This window comes from Peromyscus maniculatus, chromosome 1 (assembly GCF_049852395.1).
Source record: "Peromyscus maniculatus bairdii isolate BWxNUB_F1_BW_parent chromosome 1, HU_Pman_BW_mat_3.1, whole genome shotgun sequence".
Lineage (NCBI taxonomy): Eukaryota > Metazoa > Chordata > Mammalia > Rodentia > Cricetidae > Peromyscus > Peromyscus maniculatus.
In genome coordinates, this window is record NC_134852.1 from 110454767 (window position 1) to 110479234 (window position 24468).

The 24468-nt window shown below is 45.2% G+C and overlaps 1 protein-coding gene and 1 long non-coding RNA gene across 2 annotated transcripts; one reads left to right on the forward strand and one right to left on the reverse strand.

The window, feature by feature from the left end:
- The first annotated feature begins 299 nt into the window (after window positions 1-299).
- Window positions 300-1292, forward strand: LOC102927331 (olfactory receptor 2AT4-like). Its single transcript, XM_016000674.2, is given in 2 exon segments — window positions 300-429; window positions 432-1292. Coding segments are annotated over 2 exon segments (963 nt in total). The 3' UTR covers window positions 1265-1292.
- Window positions 1293-3002: 1710 nt separating this feature from the next.
- On the reverse strand, window positions 3003-23629 carry LOC143267861 (uncharacterized). The gene is made up of 4 exons (XR_013043491.1): window positions 23518-23629; window positions 23368-23431; window positions 20975-21283; window positions 3003-3521 (listed from the first exon to the last, which is right to left on the reverse strand). It is a non-coding gene; the product is annotated as an uncharacterized LOC143267861 (long non-coding RNA).
- Window positions 23630-24468: the final 839 nt, after the last annotated feature.

Below are 24468 nucleotides of genomic sequence, written 5' to 3' on the forward strand. Positions count from 1 at the left end.
TGTACATGACACTTAGTGTTTTATATCCCAGGGTCCTTCTGTGGTGCACTGTGGTTTTTCTATGATGTTTATACTGCAAATGCTTCAACCACCCTTGATTTAAGGAAGAGGGAGACCTGGTCTAGGTTGAAGACTCTGGTACAAGACAGAACCTGCTGTACTTCCTCTAGAATTGACAGTAAATGAATTGGTTATCTGGATTAGACAATGACCATTATGTAATTCTCATCCCAGAACCTTGGGTTCTTCTGTTTACAGATGGGCGTGGGAACCTCCTGAGCATCCAGCTTTAACTCGCCATGGAGAACGTAGCCTGTAATGGGTCAGGGGACTCTCAGACCATCTTCTACCTTACAGGCATCCCCTCTCTGCAAAAATCCCTCTTCCTCCCTGTCTTCTTCCTCTTCCTCCTCTTCTACCTGCTCATCATGGTGGGAACACCCTGATCCTGGTGGCCGTGGTGACAGAGCCCAGCCTCCACAAGCCCATGTACTTCTTCCTAGTCAACCTCTCAGCCCTGGACATCCTTTTCACCACAACCACTGTCCCTAAGATGCTGTCGCTGTTCCTGCTTGAGGACAGATTCCTCAGTTTCCCTGCCTGCTTCCTGCAGATGTACCTCTTCCACAGCTTCTCCTGCTCAGAAGCCTTTATCCTGGTGGTCATGGCCTATGACCGCTATGTGGCTATCTGCCGCCCTCTGCACTACCCCGTCCACATGACCCCACAGATGAACACTGCACTGGCAGCCAGTGCCTGGATCACCGCCCTCCTCCTGCCCATCCCAGCAGTGGTACAGACCTCCCAGATGGCATTTAACAGCATCACCTATATCTACCACTGCTTCTGTGACCACCTGGCTGTGGTCCAGGCCTCCTGCTCAGACACCACTCCCCAGACCCTCATGGGCTTCTGCATTGCCATGGTGGTGTCCTTTCTCCCTCTCCTCCTGGTGCTTCTCTCCTATGTCCACATCCTGGCCTCAGTGCTCCATATCAACTCCAGGGAAGGGCGTTCCAAAGCCTTCTCCACCTGCAGCTCCCACCTCCTGGTGGTGGGCACCTACTACTCATCCATTGCTGTAGCCTATGTGGCCTACAGGGCTGACCTGCCCCTGGACTTCCACATCATGGGCAATGTGGTGTATGCTATTCTGACCCCTGTTCTCAACCCTCTCATCTACACCCTGAGGAACAAGGATGTCAAGGCAGCCATCACTAAAATGGCATGTCACCAGGATCCAAAGAATGATGGAAAACCCTAAATCTACACCTCATGGCACAAACTGGACTTTTTCTCATAAGCACCAACAACTGTAGAGAGGAAAATGCAGGGAAATTCACTCAGCTAAATAATCAGAACACTAATTCTCAAAATATGTTTCCTCTGTTGTCATTTTTTTCTTACTCTAGAGACTAAATGGATAGGATTCTTGTTGGGTTTTTAAGTTGCCACATTCTTAAGTTTTACAAGACAGTGAATGTAACTTGGGGGGCTACAGTTCCACGAATTCCAAAAGTGTTGATTTCAGAGACAATTTCAATATTTGGCTGCCAAGTAGTTCATTCTTTTCTCTGGGACCCACTCTGAGATTCTCTGAAAATCCCCGGTGTTTCTGATACGTAGCTGTGACTCACACTTGCCCTCTTTGCAGAACTAACCACTTGAAAACACCTCTTGAGGGAACAATGGAAACCGCTAACTATTTTAGCTGACCTAGCATTACCATCACCTCCAGTATTCTAATGCCAGTCCCATAGGAGACACGCCTCTGCTTGTTAGACCTTGTGGAGTCGTAGGAGCAGAGCACATCCCCAGTCCATGGAGGCTCAGTGAAGGAGCCTCCCCACACCTGCTCCGGCAAGAAACACTGCATGTCTGAATTCTCACTATACTGCAGTTTCCTCACCCATGACCTTTGGTGGCTAGGGAGAGATGCTTCTCAAAGCAGTCTACAGTTTCCACAGCTAACATTCTTCTTCAAATTATAGTCTGAGTTATTTCTCTCTCTGCACTTAGAGGCCAATTCAGGCTCTCTATGCCCTTATGGGAAGTTTCCTTCTTTCTTTTTTGAATGTGTTTTGCCTGCATATATGTCTGTGAAGGTGCCAGATCCTCTGGAAATGGAGCTACAGACCATTGTGAGCTGCCATGTGGGTGCTTGGAATTAATCCCACGGAAGAGCAGCCAGTGTTCTCAACCACTGAGCCATCTCTCCAACCCCTGGAAGTTTCATTCTAAGTATCTGCCAGTTCTGTTTATCTAGGGACCAAAAGAAGTGTACAAGTATTTGGGCGGTAAGAGGTGGGGGAAGCTAGGTGCTAGATATTCTTTTCTGGCTTTTCACATACAGTCTCATTCCACTATCCGGGGTTTCTGCCCATCGCATCTCTAAACATTTTTCCAGCAGGGAAGACTCAGTATGGATGGGAGCTCATTATAGCTTGACACAAACCCCAGCACACCTGTGAGGAGGGAATCTCAATTGCGGACTTGCCTCCATTCGACTGCTTGCAGGCGTGTCTGTAGGGCATTTTCTTAATTGCTGATTGGAGTGGGAGAGCCCAGCCCTCTGTGAGGAATACCACTCCTGGGCAGGTGGACCTAGGCTGTAAAAGTGGCTCAGCGAGGCAGGAGAAGCGAGCCAGTAATCCTCATTCCCTTATGACCTCTGCTTCAGTTCCTGCCTCTGCGTCCCTTCCTCAAGTCCCTGCCTTGGCTTCTCTCAAAGGTGGACTGTAAACCGTAAGCCAAATAAACCCTCTCCTCCGCACGTTGCTTTTGGTTGTGGAGTTTTATCACAACAACAAAAGTAACTAGGACAGAGCTCAAATAACGCTGCAGCTCAGCAGAGGGTATGGTTAGTCCTGGGACTCCACCTTCAGCCATCCCAGAGCCTGCCGGACTCTGGTTTGTTCTCAACCTGTGGGTCGCAACCCCCTCATCAAACCTCTGTCATGAAAAATACTTACATAATACTTCATAAAAGTAGCAAAATTAGGCCGGGCGGTGGTGGCGCACGCCTTTAATCCCAGCACTCGGGAGGCAGAGCCAGGCGGATCTCTGTGAGTTCGAGGCCAGCCTGGGCTACCAAGTGAGTCCCAGGAAAGGCGCAAAGCTACACAGAGAAACCCTGTCTCGAAAAAAACCAAAAAAAAAAAAAAAAAAAAAAAAGTAGCAAAATTACAGTTATGAAATAGTAGCAAAAGTAATTTTATGGTTGGGGGTCACCACAAATGAGGAACTGTAATATTAAAGGGTCGTAGCATTAGGAAGGCTGAGAATCACTGTGGGAGAGTTAACAACAACAAAAAGCCCCTTGGAGCTGAGCCAGGGAAATAGACTCAGAGTGTCCTTGTTTACTGACTCCGGAAAACAGGCATCGGGACTCACCCCTTCTGCCTCGGCATGCCTAGTCTTCACTCTGCGGCACTGATGTCTAGACTTGGTTGGGACCACAGTCTTCAAGTTCAAAAGGGACAGGTTAATTTGGAGCCTAGCCCCTGAGTTCCAAATTTAACCTACGGAGGGGGAGGGCAAGTTTCGCTCTCTCTGCTCCATTACCAACCAGCGAACAATTCTAACTACACCCCTTGTTAGCTTGCATTCCGTTTTGGAACTCTGTGTTCAGAACGTCTCTTTGGGTATCACTGTCAGTTTTTAGTGAAAGCTTTTGCCTGTACTGCCCCTGGACATATTTGCGTCTTCAAACCTCCTTCAGGACAAGACAAAGAACCATTCACATGGAAAGTGGATTGGTGTGGTAATGGAGTTCAGGATAGCTTTACCTCCACTTACTACCTTCGTGGGGCTTCTTTTTAAATATTTATCACAAGTAGAGGTGAAACAGTAACCACAAAAACAGCAACAATACTTTTCACCATAGCCACAACTGCTGATTGGCATATTTCACATTTAAAAAATGGTTTTTCAACTTTTATACTAAAGAATACTATCAGTAAAGACTCTCACAGAATGGGAGGAAATATTTGTCAAGTTCATATCTGATAACAAATTAAGGAATTACTATCAATAATATATATAAAGAATTCTTGCTCAGCAACAAAAATGCAAACTGCTCAATAAAAATGTGAGGAGGGTCGTGGATGTAGTTCAGTGATGCCCGAGGTCCCAAGTCTAATATCCAGAAGCACGCACGTGCACACGCACGCACGAATGCAATGCACCCTCTTCCTATGAATCTATCATACTTACACATACACACACACTTATGATTATCATTATTACACACACACCATCTATCTATGAATCTGTTTACACATACACACACATCTATGACTATCATATTTACACATACACACACATCTATGACTATCATATTTACACATATAATTTCACATTCTTCCATTTAAACCTTATTCACTCTGCAGCATGCCTAATCCTGACTTTGAAATTTAGGGAGAGGGGAAGGACGAACAGACAATCCTTTGAAGAAGACATCCAAGGAGCCAATAAGCACAAGAAGAGATCAGCATCTCTCACCCCTGGGAAAATGCAGATCAGAACCATCTCGAGCCATCACCAAACATCCATCAAGATGGCTACTTTAAAATAAAAGAGGAGGGACAAGTACATCTTCAGGAAGGTAGGGAGAAGTCTGGTAAGGACGTGAGCTTAGCCCAGCCTGGTGGGGGCAGAGGCAAAACAGGCTGTGAGGAGCTGCTTTCTAGGAGATCAGAACCCCAGTATTTTCTGAAGGGTGTCTAGTGCCGGGAGGATCTCAGCACCCCACCCTCTCTGTTCCTCCTCTCAGTGCCGTAACCTGAGTGTCAGTGAGACTCCTCAAGACCCCTTAGAATTTAAGGTGTCAGATCTGACAGCTCAGGATGATGGCCTACACCTTTAATCTCAGCACCCAGGAAGCAGAGGCAGGTGGATCTCTGAGTTTGAGCCAGCCTGGTCTACAGAGCAAGTCCCAGGACAGCCAGGGCTATATTAAAAGACTTGTCTCAAAGGAAAAAAAGAATACATCTTGGAGGCTAGTAAAGTGACTCAGTGAGTAAACATACTTGCCACCAGGTTCCATCCTCAGGACCCACGTGGTGGAAGAAAAGAACCGACCCCTGAAGTTGTCCTCTGACCTCCACGTGTGCGCTGTGACGGGATGTGGAAAGACAGAACGCCTGAGTGCTGGTGGAGGAAATGTAACTTGATACAGCTGCTCTGGAAGATGCCATGACGTGCCTCAACTATTTAAACCAAGCACATGCCTTTAATCCCAGCACTCGGGAGGCTGAGGCAGGTGGATCTCTGTGAGTCTGAGACCAACCTGGCTCACATATGGAGTTCCAGGCCAGCCAGGGCTAGGTAGTAAGACCCTGTCTCAAACAAACCAAAAGTGAAACCGACTTACTGCAGGTTCTAGCAACGTTACTTCTGGATAAATCACCAAAGGAACCCAAGAGCCCACAGTGGAACTTGTTTATCTGTATCCATAGCGCCGCTGTTTGCCATACTCAAGAGGTAGAAAGTACCCAACTGTCCACCGACAGATGACTAAAAAGCAAAGTGCGCTGGTGTGGTGTATTTAAAACCATTCTTCTCCCCCCCCCACGTTTTATGCTAATTTTTGATGATTTAAATGTCCCCCAAGTCAAGTGTAGCTGTCCTGTTGAGTGTGTCCAAGTGCAAGAAGACTGGGATGTGCCTACGGAGGCAGGGTGTGTGTTACATAAGCTCCGTGTGGGCTTGAATAGAAGTGTCATTGGCCACAAGTCCTATGAACGTCCAGTCTGCACTGAATAAAGTGTCTCGGAACACAAACCCGTGTGAAGTAAGGCTGTGTGCTATTCGGCTGACAAAAACGTTAACTATAAACTTGTGGGAATTTAACCCTCTATTTCCCTACACAATGATTCATGTCCACTAACTCAGTGTAACATTGTAGAACATAATTCTTGCCAACATAAAATTGAGTGTGCTTTGAGATCATGTCTTCGCAGAATCGTCATAGCTACACTCCCGGAAGTAACTGACCATATGGTTCCCATCTTGAAGTTTTTGCCATCCCCCCCCACCGTGTGTGTGTGTGTGTGTGTGTGTGTGTGTGTGTGTGCGCGCACACACGTGCTCATGTGTGTTTGCATATATACACATGTGTCTGGGTGCATGTGGAGTCCAGATGTTAATGATGAATGTTTTCTTCAATCACTTCACCTTATTTCACGAGGCAGTGTCTCTCACTGAATCTGGTGCTCACTGATTGGCTACCCTGGCTGGGAGAGCAAGCTCTGAGGAGCCACCCATCTCTACCTCTCCCATGCTAGGATTACAGGGGTGCACACATTGCTCCTGGCTTTCTAGATGGGTGTGGTGATCAGACCCTCAAGTTTGCACAGCAAGATGACTGAGTAGAGTCATCCCCCTGGTGTGAAGCTTTGCCATCATCACCAAGCTAATGTGCCACCCGGATCTGTTGATTTACATCTCCCTGCTTACTAATGGATGTGGACATCTCTGTTTGCTCTCAGCAGCTGGCAAATCTCTCTGTGCAATTGCGTATTGGGAAATTTAGTCCTTCTTTTCATATTTCCTCTTCTTTTGCCTTGTTGGGGGACTGATGCCTGTCTGTTCATTACGGATTTTAAGTATCACACTGCCAGACCACTTTGTGATTTGTTCTCTGTTAAGGAGAAATGCTTGGTTTGATGGAGTTTAATCTATCACATTTATGATCCATGTATTTTCAGGGTGTCCAGCCATCAGTACCACAAAGGAATTCCCAGCTCTCACGAGCATCTTCATTTTAGTTCTTACATTTATAGCTTGAGTACACATGGGGTTTCTTTCTATATAAGGCATAAGAAAGGAATCTTTCTCTCCATATTGAAAGTCATTATTTTTTTTCTCAAATTCATCTCTTTAAGAAGTCTGTCCTGAGACCAGGCAAGGTGAAGGACACCCTTAATCCCAGGACTTGGGAGGGAGAGGCAGGTGATCTCTGTGAGATCAAGGCCAGCCTGGTCTACAGAGTGAGTTCCAGAACAGCCAGGGATACACTGTGAGACCCTGTCTCAAAAACAAAACAGTCTGTCCTGGGAGCTAGAGAGATAGCTCACTGGTTAAGAGTGCTTGCTGCTCTTCGAGAGGACCCGAGTTCAGTTCCCAGCACCTACCTCAGGCAGCTCACACCTGTCTGGAGCTCCAACTTCAGGGAATCTGATGTCTTCTTCTAGCCTCTGTGGATAATGCATACACATGGCACACACACAGACTAAACAGATAATCATTAAAAGTAAAAATAAATCTTTCATAAAAATCTGTTCTTTGTTGTTCTATAAAATTCTCATATAGAATGCCTGTTCTGGGTTACCTATTTTGTTTTATTATCAACGGTCTGTTGCGGTTCAAAGACCAAATCATTTTATTACAGCTTTCAAGTGTGTGGGGTTTTCCTATTGGATACAAGGATGGCCCTTTGCACTTACCACACATTTCAAAGTTCACTTAGCTATTTGCTTATCCTTGTTTGTGTTTAAATCACTTAAAAGTATCTTTTCTAGTTAGTGCTGTAAAGAAAACAAAAACATTTCTAGCTAGTATCCTATTTCTAAACTAAGCCCTCCTGCCATGAATGATGGTTACCTTGTTTCTGCTTCCAGATATTCCTCACTAGAAAATTCGTGTGAAGACAGAGACTGGGCCTATTTTTTCATGTCTATGTCTCCCCTACATCTCAGAGCTAATGAGATTGAGGACCTGAGTCCCATTCCCAGAATCCATAGTGGGAGTAGAGAATTGGCTCCTAAAAGTCCTTTGTCCTCCACATGCTTTGGCATGCATGTATTCACATTCGCATACACATACATGTAATAATAATAAAATAATAATAATAATATACAATTTAAGAAGAAATGTGTCATTCAGCATTTATGTCCATGCCTGCACACATGCACATCTGTTGTGGGGTATTTTGATTGCACTCAGACACTCCCGAGACTGCCAACAAAGTTAAATCTTGACTCAGAGGGCGGAGTCAAGATTTAGCTGGCCAGAATTAACCATAGGGTTTTTGGTGGACCCAGATTGGGAATAGGGATGAGCTTAGGAAGACTCAAGGGCTTTTTCGATCTGGAAGTATGGAGAAGCAGGGTCAGCTGATTGTTCCTCCGTTGCTCTTCAGATCTATCAGGTTTTTACCCCAATATCTGACTTCCGAGTTTTATTTAATAATAGAACAGTATAAGTAATCACCTAATCTGGTGCCTTACACAACATACACACACACACACACACACACACACACACACACACACACACACAATCATCTCATCAGGCTCTTCATTGCATAGGCTCAAGGATAGAGAATATGCACTTCTGAAATCTTGGAGGAAATGAAAAAACCCACAGCTACCGTCAAGTCCTCTATTTGAGGCTCATTTTATTTCACGCCATCCCTGTCCTTAGTGCCCCTCCCTTATTATCACAGGAAGAACAGATGATGGATTTGTACTCAAGAACAGGTCAAGGGTCAACTTTGTTCACAAGGCTCAAGGACCCCGGGGTGGTTAGCGGTGACGTCAAACACCAAGCTTCCCTTCATTCTCCAGGCCTCACCACCACGGTGTGCAGTGTGTAAACTTCAGTGTCTAGGGAAATCATGCTGATGGTTTATAAAAACACAGGATGCTGGCCCCTACCTGCATGTTTTGATCTAGCAGATACTGAGTGAAGCCTGAGGATTTGCATTCTAACACAAATAGTGAGTTCTAGGTGTGCACTCGCTTTTGATAGTACCCTACAGAACGGTGCCTTGAGTACCAGGGCCCCTAATATCACCTAGCATTGCCCTGGAACTTTCTCCTGATGGAAGAAACTGTTTTTTCTGACAGTAAACTGAGGGACCTTTCTCTTGCCGGTGAATGACACGCTTTGTACTCCACCAGATTCTTTTCCACCTTGGCTGACAGGAACTCGATCCTGTTTCTCAGCTTTTGCACATTTCTTTTTCAAGAGCCCAAAAATAGCCACGGCTCTTCTTCCCTCTAAATAATTTTTTGTTATGTTTTGCCCCATTTTACATTCTTTTCTACAGAAGTCTCAAATCTTTCTTATACATAGAATACAAGTAAATATATAATATTCATTGACATGATTACAAAGGTATATACTTCAAACAAAACAATGAGCACTTGAAAAATTTATAGCTATTATTTTGTGTTACTTTTTCTTTTCAGTAGATTGTCTTGGGTAATTTCTTGGGTAAGTTTGGAGGAACTTTTCCATCCATGAAGTGTTTAATTAATGTTCTTTCTGGAGAGGTGGCTATCAGACCTGAATAGCATTAAGGAAGTATCAGGGTGTGTCCTTGTTAATTTTAACCGTCAACTTGGCACAAACAAGAGCCACCTGGGAAGAGAGTCTAAATGAAGAATTATCTACATCAGGTTGGCCTGTGGCCATGTCTGCATGGGATTTTCCTGACTTTTAACCCAGCCTACTGTGGGCAGTACCATTCCCTAGGCTGGGAGGTCCTGATCAGTGTAAGAAAGGAGATAGGTAGTTGAGAGTAAGCAAGCAAGCCTACACACGTTCATTTATCTCTGCTCTTGACAGTGGGTGTGATGTGACTTGCTTCTTGAGTTCCTGCCTTGACTTCCCTCTCGGCGATCGACTGTAACTTAGAATTGTAAGTGGAATAAACCCTTCTTCCCCCCTTAATTTCCTTTTTGCCAGTTATCTCCTCACAGCAACAGAAATAAAAGTAGGGCAGGGGAACAAAACGTATCAGGGTCTAGGAAAAGCCGAGAGCTGATACCTGCCCAGTGAGGTGCCCTGGTATTTCTGTCTTACTGGAGACCCCCTCCCAGGCTGGGATCCCCTCCATTTCAGTTGCCAGTGGGCCAGTATTCAGAGAATTTGTTACTTCTGAAAGTGTTCCTTTAGTAAAATTGTTGGTTGGGTAAATCAACAGAAGGTGTTCTCCGTTCTTTTCAAAGACCCTGGGAGTTACTGGTGGCTTCTGTCCCTTGCAATGAAAAGTGTTTTGGTTCGTTCACATCAGAGCCCTCTGACACCGTACTGGCCTCCACGTCACACTCAGAGCCAGTCACTGGAATAGCTTTCTGACACGCCCACATCTTTGTCTCTGGAGAGAGGAAGGTCGGGCTGAATGCCACCGGTAGCAGACATCAAATAGTCGATGTGGTCTCAAGACTCCTGGGTGCCCTCTCCTCTTCTTTACCCAAGATCCTCCCCTTCTGACACCACCTTTAGGAATTGGGACGCAGGAATATGATTCTGTCTGTTCCTGTTTCCCTCCACAAACAGCACAGCAGCTCCAATGAGCTCCCTCAGAGAAGAATGAGAGAACTGCCTCAGAGGCTGTCTGCGTTGGTGAACACTAGGGCAGGAAAAGATGCCAGGCCGAGCAGCTGATGGAGGAGAGAAGCTTGGGACTAGGAAATGTATAGCCTGAGGGGGTGTGCACAGAGAACAAGATGGAGGACTCGGGAGTTCAGAGATATAGATAGTGGCCTATCTGGTCCACGGTCACAGCTGCCACCATCACCTCATTCACAGCCACCTTCTCAATCCTTTCTCTTCAGGTCTGGTCCTTGGATCCCGAAGACACAAATTCCTCCTCTGTTCCCATTTGATGTCCTTGTGTCTCCGAGCCTGCTTGCTTTCCACTACACTCCAGCTGTCTGTCTGTGCCCGCCTGTCATCTAGCAATGCCTGACGGAAGGTAGAGACCAGCTAGGAGCCGTCTTAGTTCCCAGAGCTCAGCCAAAGCCAGGAAACTCTAAAGGATTTTGCTTTTTTTATGTGGGATTCTTCTTTGTTGTTTTTGAGATAGGGTCTTACTATGCAGCAAGACTGACTTCAAAATCCTCCTGCCTCAGCCTCCTGAGTGCTGGGGTTTGGGGTGTACATCTCTATACATACCACTCCCTGGCCAAGGGCTTGTGAGTTAAGAAATGGTGTGGTGCTGCAACTGATACGCCATGGCTGGCTGGTATCCACGGGAGGCCTGTCCTTTGCTGAAGAGAAACAGAGGAAGAGGAGTGGATAGAGGGGAGAAGGGGGGAAGAGAGACTGGGATAGAGGAGGGAGGGGAAACCACAGTTGGGGTGTATATACAAAAAATATTAAAAAAACCAACATAGGAATTCTGTGGATCAATAATGATTGCCTGACATAACGATGGGGCTGTGCTCACTGCCACTGAACGAACTGTATGTTCAAAAAGTGATGAAGAAATTCAGTTTTTATGTTTATCATATTTTACTACAGCTAACGTGAAAATAAATGGCAATGTTCTGATGAAATTGTGGAAGCAATTCTGAAATGCATGTTTTATTTAAATTTATAAATTCTTGTAACTATTACTGAAGATGTGTAAGAGTGTGCTAACAAATTAAGACTATCTTCAAATTTTCACTTTTAATATCACTGATGAGAGGTAAGTGGAATATTATGTAATAAACAAAAAGTATGAAAACAAGAAGTATTGTGGTAGATAGTAGATGTTGTAGGGAGGAAAGGGAGGGAGGGACGGAGAAAGAGAGAGAGAGAGAGAGAGAGAGAGAGAAAGAGAGAGAGAAAGAGAGAGAGAGAGAGAGAGAGAGAGAGAGAGAGAGAGAGAGAGAGAGAGAGAGAGAGAGAGACTATCCTTCCCAGAGCCTAAATGGTGGGAAGATGAGCAATAGGAAAACATTTCTCATAAAGGTGTTTGATGTCTTTGAAGTGAAGGCATCAGTGGATGTAACAGAGAAAGTATTTCAAAATACATAGCAAGAAAGGTCCATGAGATAAAGAACTAATTCTACAGCATTAAATGATACAGCAGATTTCAAGCAAAAATGAGACCGGGAGGTGGGTTACCTGTGCATACCTCGATGATGTAAACAAACTTTAAAGAGAAACCAGTTTGCACTTTGCACACCCGTGTCAGAACATGAAGCACGGTGCTCACTCAAGCCTAAATTAGGCAACAGGCGAATACTTCCAGGCACACAGAAATGGGGGAGCCCAGCACCTGTGGGCTCCACTCTGGAAGCCTGTTACATAAAGAAATGCAGACAGCAGGTAGATGACTCAAAATAAAGAATGGCTAGCATTAAGAAACGGTGATAAAAGTGACAATGATGAGTAGCATTTAAATATAGAACCAAGACTGAAGCACTCTGGGAATTATAGTCACGGAATAGAAATTAATGTTCTAAACTTTGACAAAGTAAAATTAATGATACAACTAATATTGTTCAGGATCAAAGGATAGCAAGAACAAGTACACAAAGTTAATATCCTTTAAAATGAAAACGAGAAATTAAAAAATAGTGGTTCCTATCTATTAATGTTTTCCATAGTCTTTCTTCCTTTATTATCTCTTGGCTTCATTTAGTAGTTAACATCTCTCGAGCGGAAGACACATTTATCTTTATTGTTTTTTAGGTTGGCAGACAAAGTAATGATAAAACCTGCGTGCTTTGTTCTCATGTGTCCCCTCCCCCACAGCCATCCCCCTCCCGCCCCCTTTCAGCAGGTTCCTGTTCTTCTCCTAGTTAGTAGCTCCCACTTCTGCTTTCCCATCACATGGACCCTTAGGCTCTCTCTTCCTACCTTCTGTTCCCTTTTGCAGTTTCATGACCTAAAGAATGCACATATAAACACACACACACACACACACACACACACACACACGGAGGGAAGAGAGAGAGAGAGAGAGAGAGAGAGAGAGAGAGAGAGAGAGAGAGGAGAGAGAGAGAGAGAGAGAGAGAGAGAGAGAGAGAGAGAGAGAGAGATTTCTGCCCGTGACAGAAAACAGACCATGTGTCTTTCCAAGCCTGGCTTGTTTCACTTAGCACACTGATTTTCCAGTTGCAACCACATTCCTGAAACATGTTATGACTTTGTTTCTCTTACAGCTGCATACAATTTCATCATGTATATGCACTTCCTTTTCTCTACCCATTCATCCACTGGTGGACATCCACCTAGTTCAGTTCCTGGCTATTATAAATAGTGTAGCTATAATGCAAATTGCAAGTATCTCTGTGTGTTGACTTAAGAGATCTATAGGTACATACCCAAGTACCGTAACTGGGTCATAGTCGTTCTAGTCTCTGCCTCTTTAGGAACTTCCATACTGAAGTACAGGGCTGCTATATGAATTTACACCCCACCATCATTAATTAAGTTTCCTCTTTCCTTACATCCTTGCCAGAATCTGCTGTTAACATTTTTAAGGTTTTTTTTTTAATTATTTTTAATTATGTGTAGGTGCACATATCTGTCAATTTGGTATGTGCATGTGTGTACAAGTGCCCTCAGTGGCCAGAGACATCAGATCCCTTGGAGCTGGAGTTACAGATGCTTCTGAGCCACCTGATATGGGTGCTAGGAACAGAACTTGATTCTTCTGGAGGAGCAGCATCTGAGCCATCTCTCCATTGTTCTGACTGAGATGAAGTTCTCAAAGCAGTTCTACTTTATATTTTCCTGGTGGTTAAGACTGTTGATAACTTCTTTTTTTTAAGAGAATACATTTGAAATTTATTTTTTTTTCTTGAAATACACAAATCACTGAGCTGAGTCAATGGGAAAGTGAAGCTTGAATCCCACCACTTGGAATATTTCTCTGCCAGGCAATGCTGCTTCCCTCTCTGCCTGAGAGCTTCCTTTCTGTTTTGCTTTTGTTGATAACTTCTTGAAGTATTTATTAGCCATTTACATTTCTTCTTTTGAGAACTATCTATTCAATTCATAGTCAATCTATTGTCTGAGTGGTTCAGCTTTTTGGTGTTTAACTTTTGCAGTTCTTTATATATCCTAGATATTAATCCTCTGTCTGATTTATAGTTGGTAAAGATAGCTCCCCCATTCTATAAGCTGTTTCAAACCAAACCAGAGTACAAATGGATTATAAGACAACACTAGGAATTATTATACATCAATGCACTAGACAAACAGGATGAAATGAAAATTTTCTAAGTTTATGTATATTTCTAAGTTTAAAAAAGAAAAATGTCATAAATGTGCAAGTGAAGAAGTTGAATGAAAAAAAAAAAAAACTTACAACCAAGAAAAGCCCAGAGCAAATGATATGATTGGTATGTCCTACAACTTAAAGAATAATTGACATCATTCTCAAGGAAAATAATTAACATCATTCTCAAGGGGAAAAGAGGGAGGGACACTGTGTAAGTCATTAGATGAGTTGAACATCAACCTCATATCAGAGCCAGACAAAGAGATCAAAAGAACACTAACACCAACTCACCAATACCTTCTGTGGATAGAGATGCAAAAACTCTCAGTAAACACTGGCAGTGGGATCCGTCTTCAAATGGTCATACACTGTGACCAGACAAGAGTGGCCGCAGACTGGGAGAGTGTCCGAATACATTAGAAGTATATAAGACAGCGCATCAAGAGAATGACAGGTGTGGGGGATCACATGATCACCTTAATTGATGCAGTGAAAACATTTGACAAAATGCAGTGCCCTTTCAAGGTGAGACTCTTGGACAGCTTGGAATAAATGCGCACTTCCTCAGCATAGAAATGCGCGTTCACGAGGAGCCCACAGTAAGTCACCTCATTGGTGGAAGACTGGAAGCCCGACAGCAAGGACAAAAAGAAGGCAAGCCACCATCTTTTGTTTCTATTCAACACTGTCCTCAGAAGCACAGTGTCTCAGTTGTTGTTGTTGTTTGTCGACTTAATACAAGCTGGCTATCTGGGAGGGGCACCTCAGCTGGGAAAAATGCTTCCATCAGATGGCCTGTGGGCAAGTCTGCAGAACATCTTCTTGATTAATGATTGATGTGGGAGGGAGGGCTCAGTCCACTGTGGGTGGTGCCATCCCTGGGCAGATGGGCTTGGGTCCTATAAGAAATCAGGCTGAGCAAGCCAGTAAGCAGTACCCCTCCGTGGCCTCTTCTTAAGTTCCCGCCCTGCTTCAGTTCCTGCTTTGACTTCCTTGGTGGTGGACTATAAGGTGTGAGATGAAATAAAACTTCTAGCCGGGCAGTGGTGGTGCACGCCTTTAATCCCAGCACTCGGGAGGCAGAGGCAGGTGGATCTCTGTGAGTTCGAGACCAGCCTGGTCTCCAAAGCGAGTTCCAGGAAAAAAAAAAAAACAAAACTTCTCCCCGCAAGTTGTTTTTGTTCATGGTGTTTATTAGAGCAATAGAAAACAGATTGGGGCACCCGGTGAGAGGAAGTCAGAAAGTCACAGAAAGAAAGGGCATACAAATCAGGAACACCGTGGGGACATATTTACAGATGACGTGAAACTACGTAAAAAGTCCTCAAACCCACAAAAGGGCTGAAGAGGTGGCTCAGGGCTTAAATGCTGCTCTTGCAGAGGACTGGAATTCTGGTCCCAGCACCCATATCAGGCTGCTCATCACTGGCTGAAACTCCCGCTCCACTAAATCTGATGCCCTCTTCTGGCCCTTGCAGGTATACGGACTCATATACATACCCAAGTGCAGACACAGACATGAATATCATTTTTAAAAATAAATAAATTTGTTTTTAAAAAATCTACTAGAACAGTAAAGTTGCAGGGTGTAAGACACACACACACACACACACACACACACACACACACACAAACCAGTTGCTTTTTTGTTACTATGCACTAACAATGTAAAGTAATTTGAAGAATAAATTGAGAACTGTTGTACTCATACAGGAATGAAAATAAGGGGCTGGACCTGAGTTGGTACCCAGCACCCATGTGAGGTGGCTCACAACTGCCTGTAACTCCAGCTCCAGGAGATCCAGTGCCTCTGGCCTCTGAAGGCACATGCACATACCCACATATGCTGACACACACATACACATAATTAAAAATAATAAAAATTAAATATTTGTTAAATTAACAGAATAAAATATTTGTGAACAAATATAAAAAAGAATATGCAAGACTTGAATTGCTGAAAACTACAAAAATATTGCTAAAAGAATTAAAAATAGAATTGGATAAGTAGAAAGACATCTTTTTTGTTGATTGGAAAATACAATATTGTTAAGATGGCAACTCTTTGAAAAATCCTGTACAGATTCAGTGTAAACTCTTAAAATCCCAACTGCCTTTTTGATAGAACTGGAGGATTTGTTGCTAATATAGAATAGCAAGGTGTATTGGCTACTTGCTAATAGAATAGAACGGTTTTTTCTTTTTGTTTGTTTTTTGAGACAGGGTTTCTCTGTGTAGCTTTGGAGCCTTTCCTGGAACTCACTCTGTAGACCAGGCTGGTGTCAAACTCACAGAGATCCACCTGCCTCTACCTCCTGAGTGCTGGGATTAAAGGCGTGCCGCCGCCGCCGCCGCCGCCGCCGCCGCCGCCGCCACCCAGTGAATAGCAAGGTTTTATGTCAACTTGACCCAAGCTAAACTCATCAGAGAGGAGGGGGCATCAACTGAGAAATTATCTCCAAAAGATCAGGCTGTAGACAAGCCTGTAGGGTACTTTCTTAACAGTGATTGATGGGGAGAGGGCCTGGCCTATGGATGGGCCCATCCCTAGCCTGGTTAGTCCTGAGTTCTGTAAGAAAGCAGGCTGAGCAAGCCATGAGGAGCAAGCCAGCAAGCAGCTCTACTTCATGGCCTCTGCATCAGCTCCTGCCTCCAGTTCCTGCCCTGTTTGAGTTCCTGTCCTGACTCCCTTCAATAGTGGACTACATGTGAAAGTGTAAGCCAAATAGACCCTTTCCTCCCCAACTTGCTTTTGGTCATGGTGTTTCGTCACAGGAATGGTAACTCTTAAGATAAGACACAAGGGATCTTGAAAAAGAACAAACCTAAGAATTCTCACTTCCCAATTTTAGAACACACTATAAGAGGACAGTGGTGTGGTGGCCCATAGAGATAGACACACAGATTACTGGGCAGGCCCTGAAGCTCTAGAACTAAGCCTATCCATTTATCATCAACTGGTTCTTGATAAGGGCACCAAGACCAATCACGAGGACATGATAGTGTCTTCAGCAAAATGTGCCTAGACAACTGGATAATTTTATGCAGCATAAGACTGGGGGGGGGGCTGGAGAGATGGTTGAGCTGGGAAAGTGCTTACAGCTTTTGATGAGAGCCTGAGTTGGCTCCCCAGAACCCACATACAAATATCTGGGCAAAACAGCATGTGTCTGTGATCCCAGCACTGCGGAGGCAGAGCGAGGAGGATTGCTGGGACTTGCTGGTCAACCAATCCAGCCCAACTGACAAGCTCCTGGTTTGGTGAGAGACTCCGTCTCAAAACATAAGGTAGAGAGTGATTAAGGAAAACACCCAGGTCGACCTCTGACCTCCACATACAGCCACACACATAAAGAATAAACTTGGATGTTTGTACATTATATACAAAACTTATGTACTATGCATAAAATTATAACATAAATGTGTATAATAATAATTAAAAAATAATGTATATACTACATGCAAAATTACAACTCAAATAGATCAAAGATAAAATGTGTGAAGTAAAACCATACAAATCTTAGGGGGGAAAAAACAAGTACATTTTCATAAATTTGGATTTGACCATCACCACTTAGATATGGAATGAACATAACAAACAAATAAAAGAAAAAGAATAGGATGACAGTATTGCCTTCAGAAGTTTAAAATATCATGCTTCAGAAGCCACTCTCTGGAAAGTGAAAGTTGGGGTTGCCGGAATGGCTCAGCCGCTAAGAGCACCTACTGCCCATCGGAGGACTGCATTTGGATCAGGCATCTCACAGGTAACTCCAGCCACCCTGTGACGTACATGGGCCCTTGCACACATGGGCACACCCACACTATAATTAATTAACTAATTAAAATGACAATGCACAAGATGAGAGAAGTACTGAGAACATAAACAATTCCCACAATGAAACAACACAGACAATTCCATTTCTAAATGGGTAAGGGACCTGAAGGCACATTACTCCAAAGAAAATACACAACAGCAATAGCACTTGAAATGATATTTGACGTCATTAATCATTAGGAGAATGTACAAGACGCCACTTCACACTCACCAGACCCTCTGTAATGAATGGAGAAAAATGCTGGGAGGCCAAGGAAGCAGAGACCAAAGTACAAGACAGTGGAGGCTACACGGTGAGTTCTAGGGCAGCCTGAGCTACCTCCCATGTTGAGGAGGATGTGGAGAAATTGGAGCCCTCCTACATCACTGATGGGTATGCAGGCGACACTGTCATGACCAGAAACCACATAGCACTTCCTTAGTTAAACCCAGAATTGCCCTATCACGCAGCAGCCCACCCGGGGTAAACACCCAAGATAGCAACCACATGTGCTCATCGTACCCCAGGGGAGAGGGTGAAGTCTAGAAAGTGCCCCTCTCACAAGCAAGGGGGGCCTGGATTTGATTCTGAGGACCCGCAGGAAAATGCCAGGTATGGTGGCACATGCTTATAAATCCAGTGCTGGGAAGATCGGGCAGGAGGGGCCCAGGGCTCATCAGCCAGCTGGTATAGCTTATTCAGTAAGCTTCAGGCTAATGAGAAGCCTTGTTTCCAAAAAGGTGGATGGCATTACTGAGGATGACATCAGAGGCTGTCTTCTGCCTACCTCACATACAAGTGTACATGCTTCCTCAAGAAACACACACACACACACACACACATGCATGAGTAAAAATGTATGCACCAAAAGTTTATGAGAGTGCTATTCACAATAGCTGAAAGAAACCACCAAAATCTGCATCAAAATGACGAAAAGATAAAATGTGCAATCTATGCACACTGGAGTATTATTCAACTGTGAAAAGGAATAGAACTCTTACACATGACATAATATGGAGAAACCATGAAAGGATTTGTGAAATAATCCAGATATAAAAGGACAAATGTCACATGAACATGTATAGGAGGTCCCTAAAGCAGGTAAATTCATGAGACGGAGTATAGATTAGGAATTACCACAGGCATGGAGAGAGGGGCAATGATGGAGAGTTATTATTTAATGGTTAATAGAGGTTTTGCTTTGTGGTAATGAGAATACTTTTGGAAACAGTAGTGATGGTTGCCCAACACTGTAGGTGTACTTAATACCGTAGATTCGAATACTTCAGAATAATTAAATCAGGGGCCTGAGAGCTGGCTCAGTGGTCAAGAGCACTTCCTGCACTTCCAGAAGTCTGCAATTCAAATCCCAACACCATATTAGGCAGCTCATGCCACATGTAACTGTAGCTCCGTGGAATCCAATGCCCTCTTCTGGCCTCTGAGAGCCCCCACATCATTCGGACACACCCACACAGATGCACACACATACACATAAATCGTAATAAAACATCTTTTAAAAATGATTAAAATGGCTAATGTATTTAGGTTTAAAAACGAACAATGTAAACCGTGATTGGCAGGTGCACCCTGGAATCGCCGTGTTTGGGAGGTCTCAGAGGCAGGAGGCTAGAAGGTCAATGCCATCCTCCCTCAGCCACCTATTGAGGCCAGTGTGGCCTATATGAGATGCTATTTCAAATAGAATTTTTAACAATGTATATACAAAAAGCCTACACTGAATTATATACTTTAGGTGAATGAATTGTGTGGTGTGTGGATTATATCTCAATATAACTGCCTTTTTCAAAACAGAAAGGGAATATTACATTTATACAGATAAATGAACAGCATGGAGGAACCCAGGATGCATTCTGGTAAGAGATTCAAGTAGGACACAAAAGACACTTGTCATGTGGTGTCATTCAAGTGAGATATCCAGGGTGGATGAAGAGACAGTCTAGTCATCATTGCCTGGAGCTGAGGGGAGTGGAGGGGGAAGGGAGGGGACTGTGAGTGGGTACAGAATGTCTTTGGTGGGGGAGATTAAAAAAAAAAAGGTTCTAAAAGTAATCTGAGGCCTGGGAGAGCTGAGCTGTTAAAGGCACACACTGCTTTTGCAGAGGATCCAAGTTGGGTTCCCAGCACTCACACAGAGACTCACAGCCTGTAACTGCAACTCTGGGGGATCCAATGCCCTCTTCCGGACTCCATGGGCACCTCCATTTGCACATGCACCACCATTCCCAACAAGCACAGAGACACATAATTAATATGTGTGTGTATACCCATATATATGAAAAAATAAAAGTGTTTTGACAATGGCTATACAATTCTGTGAATATATTGAAAACTAAATTCCTACTTCCAATGGTGAAGCAGATAACTGTACAGGAATTCTAGCTCAGTACTGCTGTTTGTTAAAGTGAGGTTATTACAGGAAAGGCCCGACCTTGGCCCCTACCGAGTGCTTGGTACAAGCCAGTTACCATGGAGATGAGGGTGATTCTAAGATGATGACTTGTGCTTCACACAGGGAGGCTCTTAAAGGATAGAAACAGTCCTGGGTGCTCTTGGCAACTGCATGTTTGCGGGCATAGTCTGCCCATCTCCAGAGACGCAGCCCCACCAAGGACAGAAGGACCTGCCTCCAGCACAGGCACCAGTGTTTACCTCCCTGTTGCCCAGCTCCCAAGCTTCCTGTTGTTTTAATTGGCCCCTGAAAGGGAAACAGATCTCATTGACGGGCCCTAATGAGTCCCTAGAAATCTGGGTCCCCACATTCTCCACTCCCCAGTCACTTGTTCCAGACAAGCAAAAGACTTTGCAGGCTCCCAGAGGACAGGGGGTCCTTGGGAGACAGCCACAGAAGTGGTCTGAGCTGACTGGTAATTAGACCCAGGAGACCCTGCCTCACGATGGCAGACGCCATGCTTGGTGCACGGTGGATGCACTTCCTTGGCCTCTGCGGGAGAGTTCTGGCCCACACCTTCCTTCTGGTATGGCTTCCCCACAGACATCTCTGTTCATTCCCTGCTCTTTGCTTTATGGCTCTGAGGCCTGGACTGGGCCACTACCCACCCCTGGAGGTCCCATGCTCACAAGGACCAACTCAGACCCCTCTTCGCACCCTTCAAGGCCCAGGACAAACGTTTCCCTACAACATCTTAGCCAAGTGCTAGACAGCCCATCCTGCCCTTACCTGGGGCAGCCCTGGTTTGCACCTCCTGGCCCAGGTCTTGGCACTGCAGGCCTGGAGCAGGGCTGGCCACGCATGCAGCAGGCTTCCAGGTGGACCACACAGCGCAGACGCAGGGCTGGAGGCAGAGAAAGACTCAGGCTCCCTCTTCCCTAGTCACCTCCCCCCTCAGAGCAATGTCACGCTGCCAGAGCCGTTCCCTTAAAAATGGTGCCTGAAGTCAAATATTAATAAAATTACAAAGCCGGACATCTGGTTTCCCTGACTCCAGGACTCCTCGGAGCCGTCACTGTGTTAACTGATGCTGCCCATCTGTTTAAAAAAAAAAAATAAGATAAAGGTTCTTAAGGGGCTAGAGAGATGGATCAGCAGCAGTGAAGAGCACGCACTCCTCCTCCAAAGGACCTAAGTTTGACTCCCAGCACCCATGTCGGGCAGCTCAGAACCTGTTACCCTAGCTCCAGGGAATGCAATGCCATCAGCCTCTGCAGACATCTGAACTCAGATGAACACACACACACACACACACACACACACACACACACACACACACACACACACGTAAAGCTCCAAAAGAGGAAGGTTCTTAACTATTGGCCACAGAATCTTTCCCCCCTCCTAAAATCTTACAGGACCAGTATAATGTAAAATCACTGGAAATTTCTGACCTAGATGGTGAATGGGCAGGGCAGTTCACCTCTTACTACCTTCCGAACTCAACCCAAGGCCAGTGAAGTAATTAAACACTTAAATGAAACTACAAAAACTATCAGAAAATGAAACAAAAGGGAAATGTAGGCAACAGCTTTGGACCTCCAAGCCTGGAACTGAGCCTGGCCATGGTGCTCTGTAAGGACTGGTGTAATAAAGAGGGCTTCTAGGCCGGGCGGTGGTGGCGCACACCTTTAATCCCAGCACTCGGGAGGCAGAGCCAGGCGGATCTCTGTGAGTTCAAGGCCAGCCTAGGCTACCAAGTGAGTCCCAGGAAAGGCGCAAAGCTACACAGAGAAACCCTGTCTCGAAAAACCAAAAAAAAAAAAAAAAAAAAAAAAAAAAAAAAAAAAAAAAAAAAAAAAAGAGGGCTTCTAATATCACCAACAGACATGCTACAGAGGTAGCATTCAAGTCTGCTTTTTTAATAGGCTGGCTGCAATAGCCTCCATGTTGACCATATTCCACCTAGGAAGCTACCACTAGGAAACTGATAACTCCACACCATAGAGGGTCCCTCTATGGGCCACTTTGTGGGGTCAGTGAGGCCAACACAGGGATGGGAGTGGGAGAAAAGATAATACAGGGTCAGATATGCAAGGCTTTAAAAACCATGCCAAGAGCCTGGTGTGGTGGCACACGCTTTTATTCCAAGAACTCAGGAGGTGGAGGCAGGTGGAGTTCAAGACCAGCCTGGTCTCTGTAGGAAGTTCCAGGACAGCCGGGGCTCATAGTGAGACCCTGTCTCAAAAGTAAAAAGTGCCACGGAGCTTGACTGGGGGCAAGGTGCAGAGGAAAGGCACGGGATGCATGCTTTCATGTGCACTTCTGGGTTCTATTTTTCTCTTCTTGAGACAGTCTCATGTAGCCCAGGATGGCCTCAAACTCTCTATGTACCGAGGGTGACTTTGAAAGCCCTGCCTCTGCCGCCTGAGTTATGGGATTAGAGATATGACACCACATTTGATTTTACAAGGTGCTGGAGACTAAACTCAGAGCTTCATGCATGCCATGCAGGTGCTTTACCAGCCGAGCTGCATATCTGGCCTGTGACACATGCTTTTTTAAACAATCACCCTAACTAGACTAAGGATAGCGATGGGCAGAGAGAAGGGGTCACTACGATGGTCTGCAAGAGAGAGATAGTGCTGCATTGGCCAGTAGCCTTACCTGGAACAGAAGTGGGCGGGGTTTGGGGTTGGAGGATACTTGAACAAAGGACAGAATTTGGCAACTAGCTTTGGCTTAGGGACCCTAATTGCTCATCAAACATACATGTAAAACTTACAGATGGAGGAACTGAGACCTGGACCCATTCAAAGACCTGTCCATGATCTCACACAAAAATAAGATGGTCCAGAACTTGACTTCCAAACCCCAGGCCCAGAGCCCTTCCCCACCTGACACAATGAGGAGATACAACACTGCAGGTTTCCTAAAGCCCTGGATGCCAAAACTGGCAATCTGGACCATTTCCATAGCAACTGCATCCATGGCGGATTCCTGCTCTTTGGGCTGCATGTCTTTGCCTTCTCCCAAGGACTTTCCCCAGTGCCGTGGCTAAAATGCACAGCCTAGTTGCTTCTAGGCCAAACCAACCCTCTTGGTCTTCACGTAGAAGAGGGAGGCACCCTCTCCTTCTTACAAGGCAAGAGCACAAAGTCCTGAGAAGTAACAAGACTCACCTAAAGCCACACAGACCATTAGTACCTCAGATTTCCCTCAGTCCCAGAACTATTCGCCGACACCCTGGTTAAGGAATACAGAAGGCTGATGTCACGACCTAGAAGAGAACATCTGGTCCAAAGTCATCACGAGGGAGGGGTAAACAAGACCTTGAACCGAGGTGAGCTCCCAGAGGCCTGTGCAGCAGCCGGCTAGCAGCCTGTCTTCCATAGCTGCATTCCTGAGAGAAAGTCTGCGCCCTGACTCCTTCCTTCAGCATCACTGTGCCCCCATCTGTCTTGTCAGAGACCAATGCCGGGACATCTCCAGGCTGCCTTCAATTATGAGGCAATAAATATGAGATGTGCTGCATAGTGAGCGGCTGCTTGGGCCGCCAGCCCCGCCTCCACCCTCACCAGCCTCCGCACCAAGAAGATTGGATTTTGTTTCGTTCATTTTTTATCTCTGGTCTATGTCGGATGGGAAGACACAGGCTATGGGGAGTGGATAATTTGATCCTCTCCCCACTTACCAGCAGAGCACCAAGATGGAATGTGTGATGTCCTCAGGCTGCCCTCACCCTGAGGAGCTTCTCCACCTCCATGCACCAGCCTGTGTGTGTGTGTGTGTGTGTGTGTGTGTGTGTGTGTGTAGCTGTAGTGCAAGGGTCCAGCTCAGAGAGATGGCAACCTGAGTCCCAGTTTTGGCCTTGCTGCTGGCCCACTTCGAGGTGTTAGACCAACATCCTGAACCGGCAGGTAGGAGTGCCCATAAAATATAAATAAATAAATAAACAAACAAACAAGAAAAGAGACCTGCTCTGACCCTCTTGGAGCTGCATTTTACACCAAGTAAACAGACAGCGCCATGGTTGGGTGCAGCCATTGATACAGGGTGTGCAGGGTATAGATTTGCTAGGCAGGACCCAAGGGATGAGAGGGAACAGCATGGCAGATACAGAGAGAAGTGCTTGATAAACACAGCCAGAGGAAGAAAGCCACCTAAATGTTCTTGGAGAGCTGAAAGTATGGCTGGATATGGGGCAGATGGAAGAGGCGGGTAGAGTTGAAGCAGACAGTGTCTCACCAGCTCTGCATTCTAGAACAATCTCTCTGACTGCC